At 40.8% G+C, this 13,289-nt stretch overlaps 4 protein-coding genes across 9 annotated transcripts in view; 2 read left to right on the top strand and 2 right to left on the bottom strand.

The window, feature by feature from the left end:
* The first annotated feature begins 929 nt into the window (after positions 1 to 929).
* On the top strand, positions 930 to 10,842 carry LOC116847169 (serine-rich adhesin for platelets-like). 5 transcript variants are annotated; one of them, XM_032821883.1, is made up of 8 exons: positions 930 to 1,495; positions 2,424 to 6,515; positions 6,698 to 6,861; positions 7,161 to 7,336; positions 7,409 to 7,619; positions 7,692 to 7,835; positions 9,756 to 9,914; positions 10,009 to 10,842. In XM_032821883.1, the coding sequence occupies exons 2-7, from the start codon at positions 2,474 to 2,476 to the stop codon at positions 9,906 to 9,908; spliced, it is 4,890 nt and encodes a 1,629-aa protein (XP_032677774.1). In that variant the 5' UTR covers positions 930 to 1,495; positions 2,424 to 2,473; the 3' UTR covers positions 9,909 to 9,914; positions 10,009 to 10,842. The 5 variants fall into 5 exon arrangements, with proteins under 5 accessions (XP_032677774.1, XP_032677777.1, XP_032677778.1 ...); XM_032821886.1 differs by having other exon boundaries at positions 931 to 1,495; positions 2,424 to 6,509; XM_032821887.1 differs by having other exon boundaries at positions 931 to 1,495; positions 6,731 to 6,861.
* On the bottom strand, positions 7,887 to 9,741 carry LOC116847172 (kappa-scoloptoxin(11)-Ssd1b-like). The gene is made up of 4 exons (XM_032821894.1): positions 9,353 to 9,741; positions 9,069 to 9,257; positions 8,767 to 8,970; positions 7,887 to 8,641 (listed from the first exon to the last, which is right to left on the bottom strand). The coding sequence occupies exons 1-4, from the start codon at positions 9,458 to 9,460 to the stop codon at positions 8,462 to 8,464; spliced, it is 681 nt and encodes a 226-aa protein (XP_032677785.1). The 5' UTR covers positions 9,461 to 9,741; the 3' UTR covers positions 7,887 to 8,461.
* LOC116847174 lies at positions 10,809 to 11,675 on the top strand. Its single transcript, XM_032821897.1, has 3 exons — positions 10,809 to 11,003; positions 11,194 to 11,425; positions 11,537 to 11,675. The coding sequence occupies exons 1-3, from the start codon at positions 10,843 to 10,845 to the stop codon at positions 11,630 to 11,632; spliced, it is 489 nt and encodes a 162-aa protein (XP_032677788.1). The 5' UTR covers positions 10,809 to 10,842; the 3' UTR covers positions 11,633 to 11,675.
* Positions 11,676 to 12,552: 877 nt separating this feature from the next.
* The window catches only part of LOC116847170 (fasciculation and elongation protein zeta-2), a 21,820-nt gene continuing 21,083 nt past the window's right edge, over positions 12,553 to 13,289 (bottom strand). For both annotated transcript variants that reach the window (XM_032821890.1, XM_032821889.1), the window contains exons 8-9: positions 13,010 to 13,075; positions 12,553 to 12,596 (exon numbers count right to left, since the gene is read on the bottom strand). In XM_032821890.1, the coding sequence (XP_032677781.1) occupies positions 12,580 to 12,596; positions 13,010 to 13,075 (83 nt within the window). In that variant the 3' untranslated portion in view covers positions 12,553 to 12,579. The remainder of the gene's footprint in view (positions 12,597 to 13,009; positions 13,076 to 13,289) is intronic.

Genomic DNA, 13,289 nt, shown 5'->3' with positions numbered 1-13,289 from the left:
GTCTTAAGTAATGTCTTAAGATGCGAATACAGCTCTGTGATTGGTTCATGACATCTTAAAACACTACTTAAGATGAACTTAAATATAAGATCGGACTATGAATACTGGCCTATAACCATACTGAAAGGCAGGATTGGGCAAATAAAATACTTGATGTAAATTACATAATTTTATGGCTCCTGCACACAGGACGGAGTAATGATTGCCGCGCGGCGGAAGTCCGCGCGACAGCCAATTAATATGTTGTTTTTCCGTAAGAGCTAGAAGGTTATTACGGAAAACAACATATTGATTGGCTGTCGCGCGAACTTTCACCGCGCGGCAAGCATTACCACATCATGTGTGCAGGAGCTATTAGACATGTAAAATACTAGGTATTTTACGTCCTTAGTTTTTTACTGTAAAATACGTCAATGCTGTATGCGTCTCTTCAGACCATTGCTGAAACTTCATGCCATTTGTTGTCATATGTGATGGTTAAGGGTAAATTCATATCTTGACAGAAAAGCAGAAAACAGGAAAGCCAATCAGAACCATGATTTTTTTGAAACATGTCTCGGCATTTTCCGAGGGTTCCCCTCATATTATTAGTTGGTGAAAGGGCCAAAGAAGGTCTGGAACCATATAGAGAAAGAGAAAGAAAGAGAGAGAAAGAAGAAAAGAAAGAAAAAGAAAGAAAGAAACCAGATTAATGTTATCGTGTAAACGCGTATAGTCGTACCGATATTAATTGGCTGTCGCAAGAATTTCCGCCGCGCGGCAAGCATTACCGCGTCCTATGTGCAGGAGCCATTACGGTTATGAATTTTCACTTGCGTTGCTCTATATTATGGCTGCGTTCCGAAATTCTCTCTCACTACTGAAAATCTGTAGTTCATGTTACGTATACTATAGAATTTCAGTACTGGCAGTGAATTTCGGAACGCAGCCTATATGTGTTGGAAATTTACGGAATTACAGTTACAATTAAAGGCCTTAAGATCTTTGTGTTTTCAAATAATATTCCAAGAGCGAATGAAACATAACGAATCAGATATGTTATTTCATGAAAAGTAGCCGTAATCACTTCGTTGTAAATCAACAGTACGAACGAACGTAACAAAGCTAAAGTATCTAGTTCGTATTCGTTAATTAATGATAAAAGTACGCTTGTTTTACGGTGGGAAGTCGCGGAAAATGTCTTGCATTGTCTCTCGCACGTGATAACGTAGAGTTTCTCTTGTGATTTGGTACAACTATACGGGCTCACGATCGAGTTGCGTGTCCACGAGACGGACGTTATTTGAATCGGCATTCCTCGTGCCTGGCTCATATCTCGTTTTCTGTAAACATGGTGTTTGAGCTCGTTGGAATAATTGTTTTTTTCCACGAGATCGATTAGTGGGCACAGATTTTGCGAATAACATAGCGGCCACGCGCGATTTCCCACGGAACCGGTGTATTATGTGATATCACCGGAACAGAGAGAAAAGTATGGACACATATTTGCTGCACGGTAAGCTGGCCGATCTGCCATTAGGCGTTTGTAAATTGACGTTATGAAAATATTTGTTCGTAACGAATGAGATTATCGTGCTTCATTAGCGGCACTGGTGCGCCGTTCGGCTGCTTTCGCGGCCGAACACGAAATCAAGCGGATTTATCCTGAGCCTTGGTTGTCTGTCGTCTACGAACTTATCGGGGAATATTTGAATTGTGCGTGTTTTTTTCCAATATCCTTATATCTGATTGTAGCTCGCGTTACTATTTGAGAAGCTGTAGCTTCGATATAGATCGTCGAGCGGGACTATTGTGGGACGATTGTGGGACTAATAAGTCGAGTATTTGCGCGGGTATCTGTACAATGATCGTTGTTTATTAGGTTATGATAGTTTTTATATGTACACATACACACATTGGGTGCGTTCAGCGAACTCACAGTTGCACAACAGTTGGGCAATTTATCAATGTAATTGGTCTAGATTTAGGGATCTAACAGTAAGAACCAATAATCGCTGATTTCTAACTGAGTGCTTTTTCCACTGAACGCGCCCATTGTGTTGAGCACATTCAGTACAACTGTTTTCTGAGCAGTAAGCTCTTAAATCTACTTGATTGAGTTTAGGCCAACCAAAGAGAGAGAGAAACAGAAATCTACTTGACACAATCTTATATTTGATTAAGGTTTCAAAGTACAAATCAATTAGATCCAAAAGCTTACTGAATGTTTAATGAACAACTTCAGTACTGAATGCATTCATTAGATCTGTTGAAGAATTTCTAAATTAATGTAATAAATTAGAGAGTGAAACAAGCATACTTTCTTTCACTCTAACTTATTACACTAATGTATGCTAACTCAGAAGTTCTTCAAAAACAAGTAAACCTATAGTGTATATATAACATGAATTCATTATGAAATGATTTCTTTCTTTGTGAAACAGGAAGCTGTATGATTTAGCGATAGACTTTGGGCAACCTCAGGTATTTTATCATGGACCAGTCAGACACACCGCAGACACAAGTCCTCCAGTCTGAAGGATCAACCACTGATGTCGATGCACAAACAATCCATGTCACAGAGATTGTTCATCAGGAAGCAAAAGTTGCTACTACTATTGCTGCTACTGCTGTTTCTACTACTACTACTACTGCTACAACAACAACTACTACAGAAGATAGTCAAGATTTACAGAATGTGTGCAAGCTGCAACAGGGTTCCACCCCATCAGCGAACAATACTGATAGCAACGTAGAATCTAAGTTAGATGATTGTGTAGATGGGAGCAACAGTGATACACTCCCTGACAAAGTTCACAGCGACACGACTGGTCACTTGACGTGCGATTCACACAAATTGGATGGAAAAGTAGATACGTCAGAATCTATTGACATCTATGAGCATATAAAGGATGAAATTGTCGATCCCAATTACGAGTTGCAGTCCTTGTCCAATAAGGAAGACCAAAGCCTAAATGTGATAACTGAGTCTAAAGAAAAGAAAAAGGATGCGGTGCACATTGTAAACAATGTAATAGAAGACTCAAATCAATCCAATGCTGTAGATGAGCAGGTAGACAAGGCGTCGCTAGACAAATCTGTCAGCGACAATTCTGAGGTTCAGATTTGTCATGATGACGAATCGGTCGAGAAGAAGATCAAGGAGATACACGGGAACGACAGTAACCAGAATAGTTCAATAGTAACGAATGCTGAACTGACCAAATTAGTAAACAAAGAGACAGTAGTGTTAGAAGAGACTACACCGGTTGCGAGTGCGACTGCGGACAATTTTGTTATCAATGTAGGTGAGAAGAACGCTAGCAGTGCACACAACCAAGAGACTTTGTCCAGTCTGCAGGAAAAGAAGCCTGTGGCGGGATCCGGTCACGATACCAACGAGGCCACCAATCTAATCAACTATAGCCAAGAGAGCGGTGGTACTATAATAGAGGTGATCGCGACGAAAGGTATGCATAGTCCGGAGCAACAGCGGAATAGCGAGAACCACGCGAAGAGCAATAAGTGCGATATAGGAACTACGAAGCTAACCGACGGCGAAGTAGTGGCTAAAAAAAGTATCAAAGAAAAGGACAGTAGCAAAGGTCTGGTCAACTCAATTAGCAAAGAAGATAATGCGAATATGGAAACTACCGCTGTCATCACAGATAAGAAGATTATAAGCACGAAAGATGTCAGTCCAGAAACGACAAATCCACCGAGAGTTGAAAACGTTCATGAGTACGCCAACAAAGGAACCAACGACACTAAAGAGACAGACACGCCTGTAGCTGACTCGACGAAGAAGAGGAGCGTTATTCAAGACATTTTCGACGACTGGGGTGTCGAGAATACAGATGAGGACGCGCAGTCGACCTCGAAGGAGCACGATTCCGTGGAGATCGAACTGAAGAGTCTTTTGGATGAGCCGAAGTCGGATCAACCTGCAACCAACCCTCGCCCAGCTTCCGAGGAGGCGACTCCTCAAGCCAACAAAGAACGTGGTGCGGACAGTGTGCGTAGCGCGAACGCAACTGAGACAAATACAACGAAGAAATTGGCTGGACAGACGGAGAATCAAAAAAAGAGCAAGGCTGTCGTGAGTCGGGATGCGACGTCGTTAGACCGAAATGAGAAAGACCCAGCCGTGCCGGCGATCGGCAGATCTTTACGCACATTTAACGCGACGCCGCACACAGCGACTCATAAGAATCGTACCCGCCACTTAACAAGCCAAATAGCGTCGCCGGCGGAGGTGACGGAGGTGTTGAAAGAGCGTCTACGTGAGAAACAGAAGGTTGTCGTAGACGCGCCACGCACGCCCGATATATTCTTCGTGAAAAAACTGACCCAGAGATTATCCAGCAAATTGGCGGGCAATCCGATACCGTCACCGGCGAATCCGATGTCGTCACTGCCACAGCAACCTGCTGCATCTCTACCTTCTTCCACACCCGCGCCACTGACGGCGGAGAACTGTGATAAGAGCGCAACGACCGGGAACAATACGGCAACAGAAACTAGCAAGGACGGCAATTCCGACAGCAAGGAGTTGTTAGCAATTTTGGAAGGCGATGTCGATCCCGACTGGTCTATCTTAAAGCCTCCGACACTCACCGAGGAGGGTAAAACTTCGTCTAACGTAGAGCAATCCGATAACTCTATTGGTCCGCCAAAACTCGACCCGTTAATCGAGCGAGAAATGGCGTTGAAGCAACTCCTCGAGTTGCCCGTAGCGTCGTCCAAGAAGAACGTAACGCGAAAGAAGAAAACGTTCAAACCAGCCCCAGGCAAAGCTTCTAGGGACTCCGGCACAAAGAATCCGGTCGTTTCACAGGATCAAAAGAAGGTCATCGATATCGATCTGCCAAACCAGAACGCGTGCACAGATGTGGAAGATATTGGAATCGATTTGGATTCACCATCTCGCGAGCAAAACAGCAGTTTGAAAGATCAGGACGTCGAACAGATAAATCCAGCATCACGTACCGAGGAGTCAAGAGCGGGCAGGAAGCGCAAGCTCACCGAGAAAGCGAGAGAGCACGAACACCAAACCACGATCAAGCGGCAGAAGGTATACAAAGGTAAAGTCTCAATTAACAAGAAGCAAGATACTAACGTCGCATCCAACGATGACTCGACGAATGACAGTCTTATTGTGGCGAGCACCACACCGGAGATCGACCTTGAAAATCACGAAGAAGAAGTGGAGAACAAGCAGTTGGAGGACAAGGCGGAGCCGACTCTAAACAAGCTCGAAAACTCGCCCCTGAAACGGCCGAAGCAAAGTCTCACCAAAAAGGGCTCGCAGCCGATCACCAAAAGAAAAGTGGTGGTGAAGAAATTGCTACGCCAGAAAATATCGCCCAACAAGAAGACTGTCAAGCTGAAAGCCAAACTGAACACGTCGCCAAAGAAGTCTCCAACCAAGGTGATCCCGAAGACGCAGCCGAAACGAGCGGCCGAAAACTCACCCGGCGATGCGAAGCCCAAGAAGAAGAATATCAATGAGATTGATAGGTTGCTTCAGGACGAGGGTGTCGTTAATCTTCTGTACGACGTGGAGCAACCGGACAAGAAACGCCTGGTTCCGATCACGAAGTCTCGGGCGAAAGTAATGGACCTACAGAAGGTGCAGCGCGAGCTAAAGATTCGGAAGAAATTGGTACGCAACGCTGTACTGCGATTGCGTACTTCATCCGGCAGCGTCACAAAGGTGTCGCCGAGGTCGAAGAGGACGGCGGGTCATCCGAGCGACGCTACGACTGACAAGAAACAAGTGGAACAAGTGGCGTCGCAGAAGACTCCGAATGCCACAACACCCACGGAGTTTATCCTACCGGCGAAAATCAGAAACGCCGCTGACGCATCTATCATCGTTAGGAGGCACTCGTCGAGTTCGTTCTCGAGCGCATCCGGAAGCCCCAGAGTCAGCGTCGATACACCGGATAAGTCTGTTGCAGAGACCGCCAAGTTGGACGACAGCACGATCCACTCGTTGAGATCCGCGAAAAGACGGCACTCACAAGACGAGAAGATTAACGTGAAAAAAAGCAAAAAGAAAGCGGAGAAGTCTGAAGCGACTGATACCACTGCTACCAGCACTAGTATCGCCGCTGCTAGTGTCACCACGTCCACTACTACAACCACCACAACCACGACCAACGCCACCGCTAATATTGCAGAGGAGAAAGCTATTGCAGCTGTGCGTCCGAGTAAGAAATCGGAAATCAAAAAGGTCGACAAAGCTGCCAAGCAACAGGAACATATCCCCGCGCTCGAGAATAGCGTCACTTCCAGCAAGGTCACGACGAGATCAAATGGCGCAGCAACTGGGAAGATAACAGCGAAGAACAAGAAAGCCGTCAAGAGCAAAGTGAGCTTCGTCAAGCCAAGTGAAGCCGAAAGTTCTCTGGACTCTTCCAAGGAGGAGGCCGAATTGTCAGCTTGTCTCGCTGAAGCGGCTACCGCTCTTGCAATCGTCAATGCTGGTCGGTCCGGGAATAATGCTAACACACGAAAGAACAAAGGTAAAGGTAAAATGTCACAAGATTCGTTTACGACCGATATTAATACTCGTGATTACGTGTGATTGTTAAACTGATTACAATTAGTCAGTTGAGTGTATGTGTGTGTATGTGCGCGCGTGTGTGTATGTTACGTATGTGTATATGTGTGGTAATGCAATACACATACTGAGTACCATAAAATATTCCAGTAAATACAACTGTCGTGAAAATGTTGGAATTAGGTAATACCAAAACCGAGGCACCAGGTCAATTCCGCAATAAGGAGATCAATGTACGACGGCACGGTAATCTTGTGCAACTAATACTTACACCATCCTCATCGACGAGAGTAAGAAACGCTCTGACGTTGCAAGTAAGAACATAGTCAATCCTCTTTTCTCAATATTTCAGAAAAACATAAATTATTATACCTAAATATACTATCATTTTAAGATGTGCATTAATAGTATTAATTATTTTCAATTAATAATATAGATATTTTATACTTGTTTCAATGTAATTTAGATAATTATCAAATTCAAATAATTATCAAATTGAGAGGTAAATAATAGTAAACGTTACATGTCTGTACTTTACGGCTTCATGGAAGATATTCCCTCGCGTTTAGATATTTCCACACATATTTATACATATTATTTTTAACACTATTAGGTGATGCAGGAGTTCAAAGAGGCACTCTTGATACTAAATAGAGACGAAAAATGCAGAGTAGTATTACTGACTTCTACAGGTACTAGTTTTTGCGAAGGTCTCGAATTGTCGACGTTATTACGTGCGAATAAAGAAGAACGACGGTCTGTCGCACAAGAATTAGCGACCGCTGTCAAGTATGTATTTTGGCAGTGCCAACACGATCACTAGATATCGCAGTTTATTGGACCTGCTGTTTCTCGTTCCAGGGACTTCATCAAAAGCTTAGCTACATTTAATAAACCTATAGTAGCTGGCGTGCAGGGGGCTGCAATTGGACTCGGTGTGACAATGTTACCTCTTTTCGATCTCGTAATTGCCAGTGATAAGGCGACATTCTGTACTCCTTACGCGAAGTTAGGCCAAATCGCCGAAGGAGCCGCTGTTTATACTCTTTCTCATATCCTGGGCAGCCCAGTAGTAAGTCTTATTCTTGTAATGTACATTCAATGAGAATTCACGGGGAATTAACGAGCATTTCCGTTTCGACAGACAAGCGAGCTTCTCTTGGGTGGAAGAACTCTGACAGCTAGCGAGGCGTTGCGAGCGGGTCTTGTTACTCGAGTTCTGTGGCCTGACCGTTTTCAAGTAGAATTATTACCATCGTTACGGGCCATGGGTGAGCAATCGTCACAGGTGAGTTACGTATAGAAATGTCTTTTGATTGTAAGTTTTTTTTAACAAGGATTCGCCCAAGTTTGCATTTATTATCGTGGATACATTCTCGCCAGTATTTATGGCTGTTGGCTGCTCGCCACGGATCTTTCGATTGACGACGTCAGAGGCAAGAAAATATACGATAAAAATTCTTGCAAAATATGTTGGAGTAAAAACGTATACCCATAAAATGACACGTTTGCAAAATAGTCTGAACGTGTGTTTTCCGTTTGCTCTAACAAACAATGAATTGCCGTAAAATTAACGTAACACAACCTACCCTCTCAACTTATGTTTCTTCATGATTTTGTCATGTTCATTTTATAGTTTATTTATTGTTAGAAGAAAAGAAAAGAAAATTTTCGAACTATTCTATATATCTTCGATTGATTTGATTGTGTCATTTTATGAATACATCTTTTTATTTCTATGTGTCTTGCACGAATATTTAGCATGTATCTTCTCGCTTCTGACGTCATCGTCGGCGAGGAGCCAGGAGCCTTATGTTACTTTGCATTACTTCGCATATAATTACATATGTTATAAGTTATCAGGCACATTCAACAGCGTTTCGTTTTGATTTATTGAATCTTGTATTGATGCCTTTACGAGCGGTAGCAGTAAGCCATGTAAGCGGGGCCTGAGTAAAGTAACTCCTGCACGTTTACTTTTATCTTATCCTTGAAAATGCACAAATGCTTCTCCGGGCATGTGCATCTATAATATGTCGAGTACAGGTCAGCTCGAATGTAGCCGCAAAAGTCCAAAGTCTCACACCTTCTCTTCTGCATTAAATCGTAACATAAAAATCCAATATATATGTACATACATTTGCATTACTATCTCAGTATTGTACTCTACAAAATACTGCAATTTTTTCACTGTGCATCATGATATACGCAGGACATACCTTGACACACCTAAACACTTGAACAAGACCGTATTGCTCATACGTATATTGTTGTAACTTCCAGTAATGTGTCTGCGGACACTTGCAATTCACCGTTGCGTTATATGGTATTATGTAACTGTTGCTCGTATTGCCTTCTCCGTGCACTATCACCGCGTCCTGTTTGTGCGCGCACGTTTCCAGCTCCACTATCTGTGTACAGAACTGTTAAGAAACGTGACTCATTAGAGATATATCAAAGACTACGTTGAAGTGTGTCAAGCGTTTTCGAAATTGCCTTGATCGAAAGAGTCTTTCGGTACCTTCAGAACCGATCTGTTATTGAGTATTGCGGATGAACTGTCCAGAGTTTTCGTCCACTGCCACGGACATTCCCTTCCATCGGTACAACGGCACAGTCTTTCCGTCAAACCGGACATCCAAAACCGGTTGTGGACCACGTTGCATACCTCGTGAGATTCACAAAGATGTAAATCACTCTCCCCCTGAACCTGTTTCAACGAGTTCAACGGACCTTCGTCATACTGTCACACACTTGCCAGAATTATTAAGTATTGTTACGCGATATAATTTCGTATATACGAACTCCTTTCATATACTTGAACGTAACATTGTTAGCCTTACTGCTGATTGTCGTATACACGCTGACAACCGCGTTTATCGCGGAGATGAACAAACAAATTCTGATAAACATACTCGCAACTTTACTTTAAGCGCGTTAGATTCGACTGCCACTAGCGAGGGATAGATATTAACGCAAATAGAATTGCTGATACATTCCCGATTCCACGTTTGCTCCCACATGACTCAATTGCGCACCCACATGACGTAAATTACGAAACTTATTAATATTTATGACACTAAATGTATGACGTTATCTTCGGCTTTGTTCGTGCAGTGTGCAGAGGTGTTATAACACATAGTAAATCAAAATGTTGCGAAAAAAATAATCTTTTTTTTTTTTTGTAAAAATCGTTTTTCTCCCACAGTCTATGGAGGCAACCAAGGCTCTACTACGTCATAGCCTACGAAAAAAATTAGACGCCGCTCTTGAGTCGGAAACATACTTGTTGACTCAGCAATGGTGTTCCGCCGAGTGTCAGACTGCTATAAAAGCTTATATTGATGGAAAGATTCAATAAACGATGGTAAGTATTTCTGATTCGTTCTAAACGGATCGCGAGGTGCAATATCTGTCGATGTATTACGCTTATTTATCGCGCATATATATATTAATTTCAGTGCAACTACTATCAATATATTGTGAACCAGAAATCTGTGTTAGAAATCGGAAATGACGATTTGTGAATAATACAAATATATATGTAAGGTCAAAAAAAATATACTTCTGGTGTAACATTCTACGTCAACGCACGATATTTTAGATATAAGATATTGAATCACTCTCAAAACAGATGGACTATTTTACTATTAGAGATCATTTAGATATAAATTTATTATATATGAAAATATAAATATATACAGAAATTTTTCCGTAGTATGTTATTGTTAGATTAAAATAAAAGTACATTCTGTATTGATTGTAACTGTATCTTCGATGATTACTAAGTTAAGTGGCTTGCAAAAGTTTTGCAATATTTCGGCAAAATGTCAATTCTAAATAAATATGCGCCACTCTTTTGGTTTGTAATAAGGTGTACGATTTTGTAAACGGCCTCGTAAAAAGTGTTCGAAAGAAAGAGGATCCAAAAGTTGAGTTTTAATATATCATAACTTCTATATGATAATTTTTAATTTTTATATAGTGATTCTATATATATATATATATATATATACATATATGTGTGATAAATATGATAACTCTAAGTAAGATTATAACGTTCCGTGGTAATTTAGTAAAAGTCAGGGTCAATAAGAACCATTGAAAACAAAACAACTATTTAATTGTGGTGTATCCAGGAAGGAGTTCAGATGTTATATTAGCGAACTTCACTGCTCAAATGTCAAAAAAGAAAACATTCATCTACTAATTCTTCCATGTAAAGCGGATATTTGTACGGGTGACATATTTTTGTAAAATTAACAAGTATCTATCAAAAAAAAAAAAAAAAAAAAATGGCAACAGCGTCGCAGATGCCATGTACGTTCGAGTTTTCCAGAGGCAATGGCACCGGTGTAGCGGAAGCGATCGGAAATTGGGGTTTCTCTAACAAAACGTGTACCGCCGGCCATGAATTACAACGTTTAAAATGTCTCTTCGCAAAAATGGATTATTTGTGAGAAATAAGCTTTAATTTCACTTTTCTGTTAAAAACTCACTACATTATATACGTATTCTCTGTGACATGAAATAAAATCAAATCAACAGTTTACATTTTTTCTGTCATTAAAGAATTCTGCCATGTTAATCCGTGTTGCCATGTAAAATATCGTAAGGAATAAGGAAATCGCGTTGATCAATTTCAGACGCAAACCGTCCGTTAAACCATTGTGCGTCAAGTACGATTGCAGATACGATCCCGAGGCTTGGCATGTTAAGCCTAGCCCCGAGGAATGCAAGCCAGCATGGACGTTTCCTATAAACAGGCCTCTAATTACTTATTCCTCCACCGCCACGATTATAAAGCTCTCCAATCTGACTAATATCGGAACAGACTTAGATTACGTTGTACCAGGTCGCAGTTATGTTAAACAAGGCGTACGTACACGTTCTCGCTATTGATACATATCAATTGTACATTCTCTCAGGTGAGAGAGAAAGTATATCATTATATTGTTATACCATTATACACATTATATCTGCTTTTAGACGTCAAAATGGTACCAACGTGTTCCAGATGTTTGCTGTCAACCTAGTTGTTTAGCTCCACAATGTCCTGTACCGTGTTGTCAAAAATATTGTTAGTAATTAGTCGACGGATTCGTTAAACAGAATATTTCCCATATCCTTTTTTCTCTATAAATCTCAATGTTGATTAATTATCTTCACTAATTACGATCGTTTATCCATTTCGTCATGCTATGTACAAAAAAAGAAATAACAAGGAAATACAAGGATACAAGTGATGGTGCAATTAATAAATTATTGGTTCAAGTTTTCGAGAGTAGTGAGGTCGTTCAATTTATTTCTCGTTTTAACAAACACAGTGTTCCGAACCTTTGCGCATTGCGTGAGAACAATTATGTTAATTGTATGGTGGGGCGGCAAGTGATTTAACTGACTGACACTGCAAGATTTTCACTCTGCATCGTGTACATATCGATAAATGCAGTATCTCTAAATACACTAGCGTTACAACAATGTACACTAAATCTGAATCTCTTAAGTAGAAACTGATCTCTAAAAGTAGCGGTTTGCACGATTCTAAATAGAGGAGCTCTGTGCTGCCATCGTTGATAACTATGCACGAAGAAACGTTTTCTCCTGCACGATTCTTATGTACAAAAAAATATATATATAAAACTGAATCGATATTAGACAAGTCTCAATGGTACAATATAAATATGAAAAATGTATGAAGTGACAGACGATTTTGCGCGAGTCAATAACATATATGTTGCGCGAATTATTAAAAATATACTTACCGTACCTTAAGCAAGTAATATACACATGGTAATATGTAAATTAAGACTAGATAGAATATCAGAGACCTTATCTACTTCTACAGCCAATACAGATCGAGTGTGATCGAAAGTACAACTCATAAGCTAGTTGTCTTAACGTAGTAGTAACACGCGGCACAATGACTGCTGAAAGCGTACTGGCAAGAAGAAGAGAGCACATTGCATCCGCTGACGTTGATTCTGTTTTTGCTTTTTCTTTTCTTTTCTTGTTTTTTAACGCATCTTGCCCTAAGTCGGACATAACACTGAAATCGTGATAATACACTAGTTAGCGTTTCTCAAAAGATATTAACCAAGAATTAGCGATGTTGGTAATTTTACATTTTTAAATCGAAAGATTGTCGAACTTTGAATAGCATTCGATTGTTAGTTTGAAGATTAACTTGATTAGAAAGTAAGTTTGACATATAAACATTCGACATGTCTAAAAAAGTTCCAAGGTGCAAGTTCATATTCTTAAAGTAAACGAATAATAAAGTATAAATCTGATTTGAAAATCTGTGCTGGATTCTGTAACTCGTTATTGAAGTTAACGACAGTTTCGTTATCGTTGTGCAGCTTTTTTACAGTATACAAAAGCTGCGCAACGATAACGAAACTATCGTTAACTCCAATAACGAGTTACAGAATTCCAGCACTGGTTCGCGGATCTCATTACCTTTGAGTATATAATCCGTCAGCAAAGTGGGTACAGTTGGGCTATCCTCGCTAATGGCTTTTAGTACTACAAATAAAGTCATTATTAATAAAAGTATGTACGTTTAAGGCTCCTGGGGAGTCGCATCATCCATCTCTTTTTAATGACGTCAGAAGCGAGAAAACGCATGCTAAAAATTCCTGCAAAATACGTCGAGATAAACAGATATATCCACAAAACGACATTTGCGATCGATTAAGTACACCTCTAAAATACTCCGTACACTTTCCTTTTGTTCTAA

Source organism: Odontomachus brunneus, unplaced genomic scaffold, assembly GCF_010583005.1.
Source record: "Odontomachus brunneus isolate Ranch 3 - 2012 unplaced genomic scaffold, Obru_v1 Obru_scaffold_074, whole genome shotgun sequence".
NCBI classification, from domain to species: Eukaryota; Metazoa; Arthropoda; class Insecta; order Hymenoptera; family Formicidae; genus Odontomachus; species Odontomachus brunneus.
Note: the sequence above shows the minus strand (reverse complement) of the source record. Positions and strands in the feature narration are given on the sequence as shown.

Coding starts and splice junctions, on each gene's coding strand:
- LOC116847169 (XM_032821883.1), top strand. CDS start 2,474: ATGGACCAGTCAGACACACCGCAGACACAAGTCCTCCAGTCTGAAGGA. Junction 7,337..7,408: donor GAATTAGCGACCGCTGTCAA/GTATGTATTTTG, acceptor TTCTCGTTCCAG/GGACTTCATCAAAAGCTTAG. Junction 7,836..9,755: donor TGGGTGAGCAATCGTCACAG/GTGAGTTACGTA, acceptor TTTCTCCCACAG/TCTATGGAGGCAACCAAGGC.
- LOC116847172 (XM_032821894.1), bottom strand. CDS start 9,460: ATGTTTATCAGAATTTGTTTGTTCATCTCCGCGATAAACGCGGTTGTC. Junction 8,971..9,068: donor ATAACAGATCGGTTCTGAAG/GTACCGAAAGAC, acceptor GTTTCTTAACAG/TTCTGTACACAGATAGTGGA. Junction 8,642..8,766: donor AAGTGTTTAGGTGTGTCAAG/GTATGTCCTGCG, acceptor GATTTAATGCAG/AAGAGAAGGTGTGAGACTTT.
- LOC116847174 (XM_032821897.1), top strand. CDS start 10,843: ATGGCAACAGCGTCGCAGATGCCATGTACGTTCGAGTTTTCCAGAGGC. Junction 11,004..11,193: donor TTCGCAAAAATGGATTATTT/GTGAGAAATAAG, acceptor GATCAATTTCAG/ACGCAAACCGTCCGTTAAAC. Junction 11,426..11,536: donor GCAGTTATGTTAAACAAGGC/GTACGTACACGT, acceptor ATCTGCTTTTAG/ACGTCAAAATGGTACCAACG.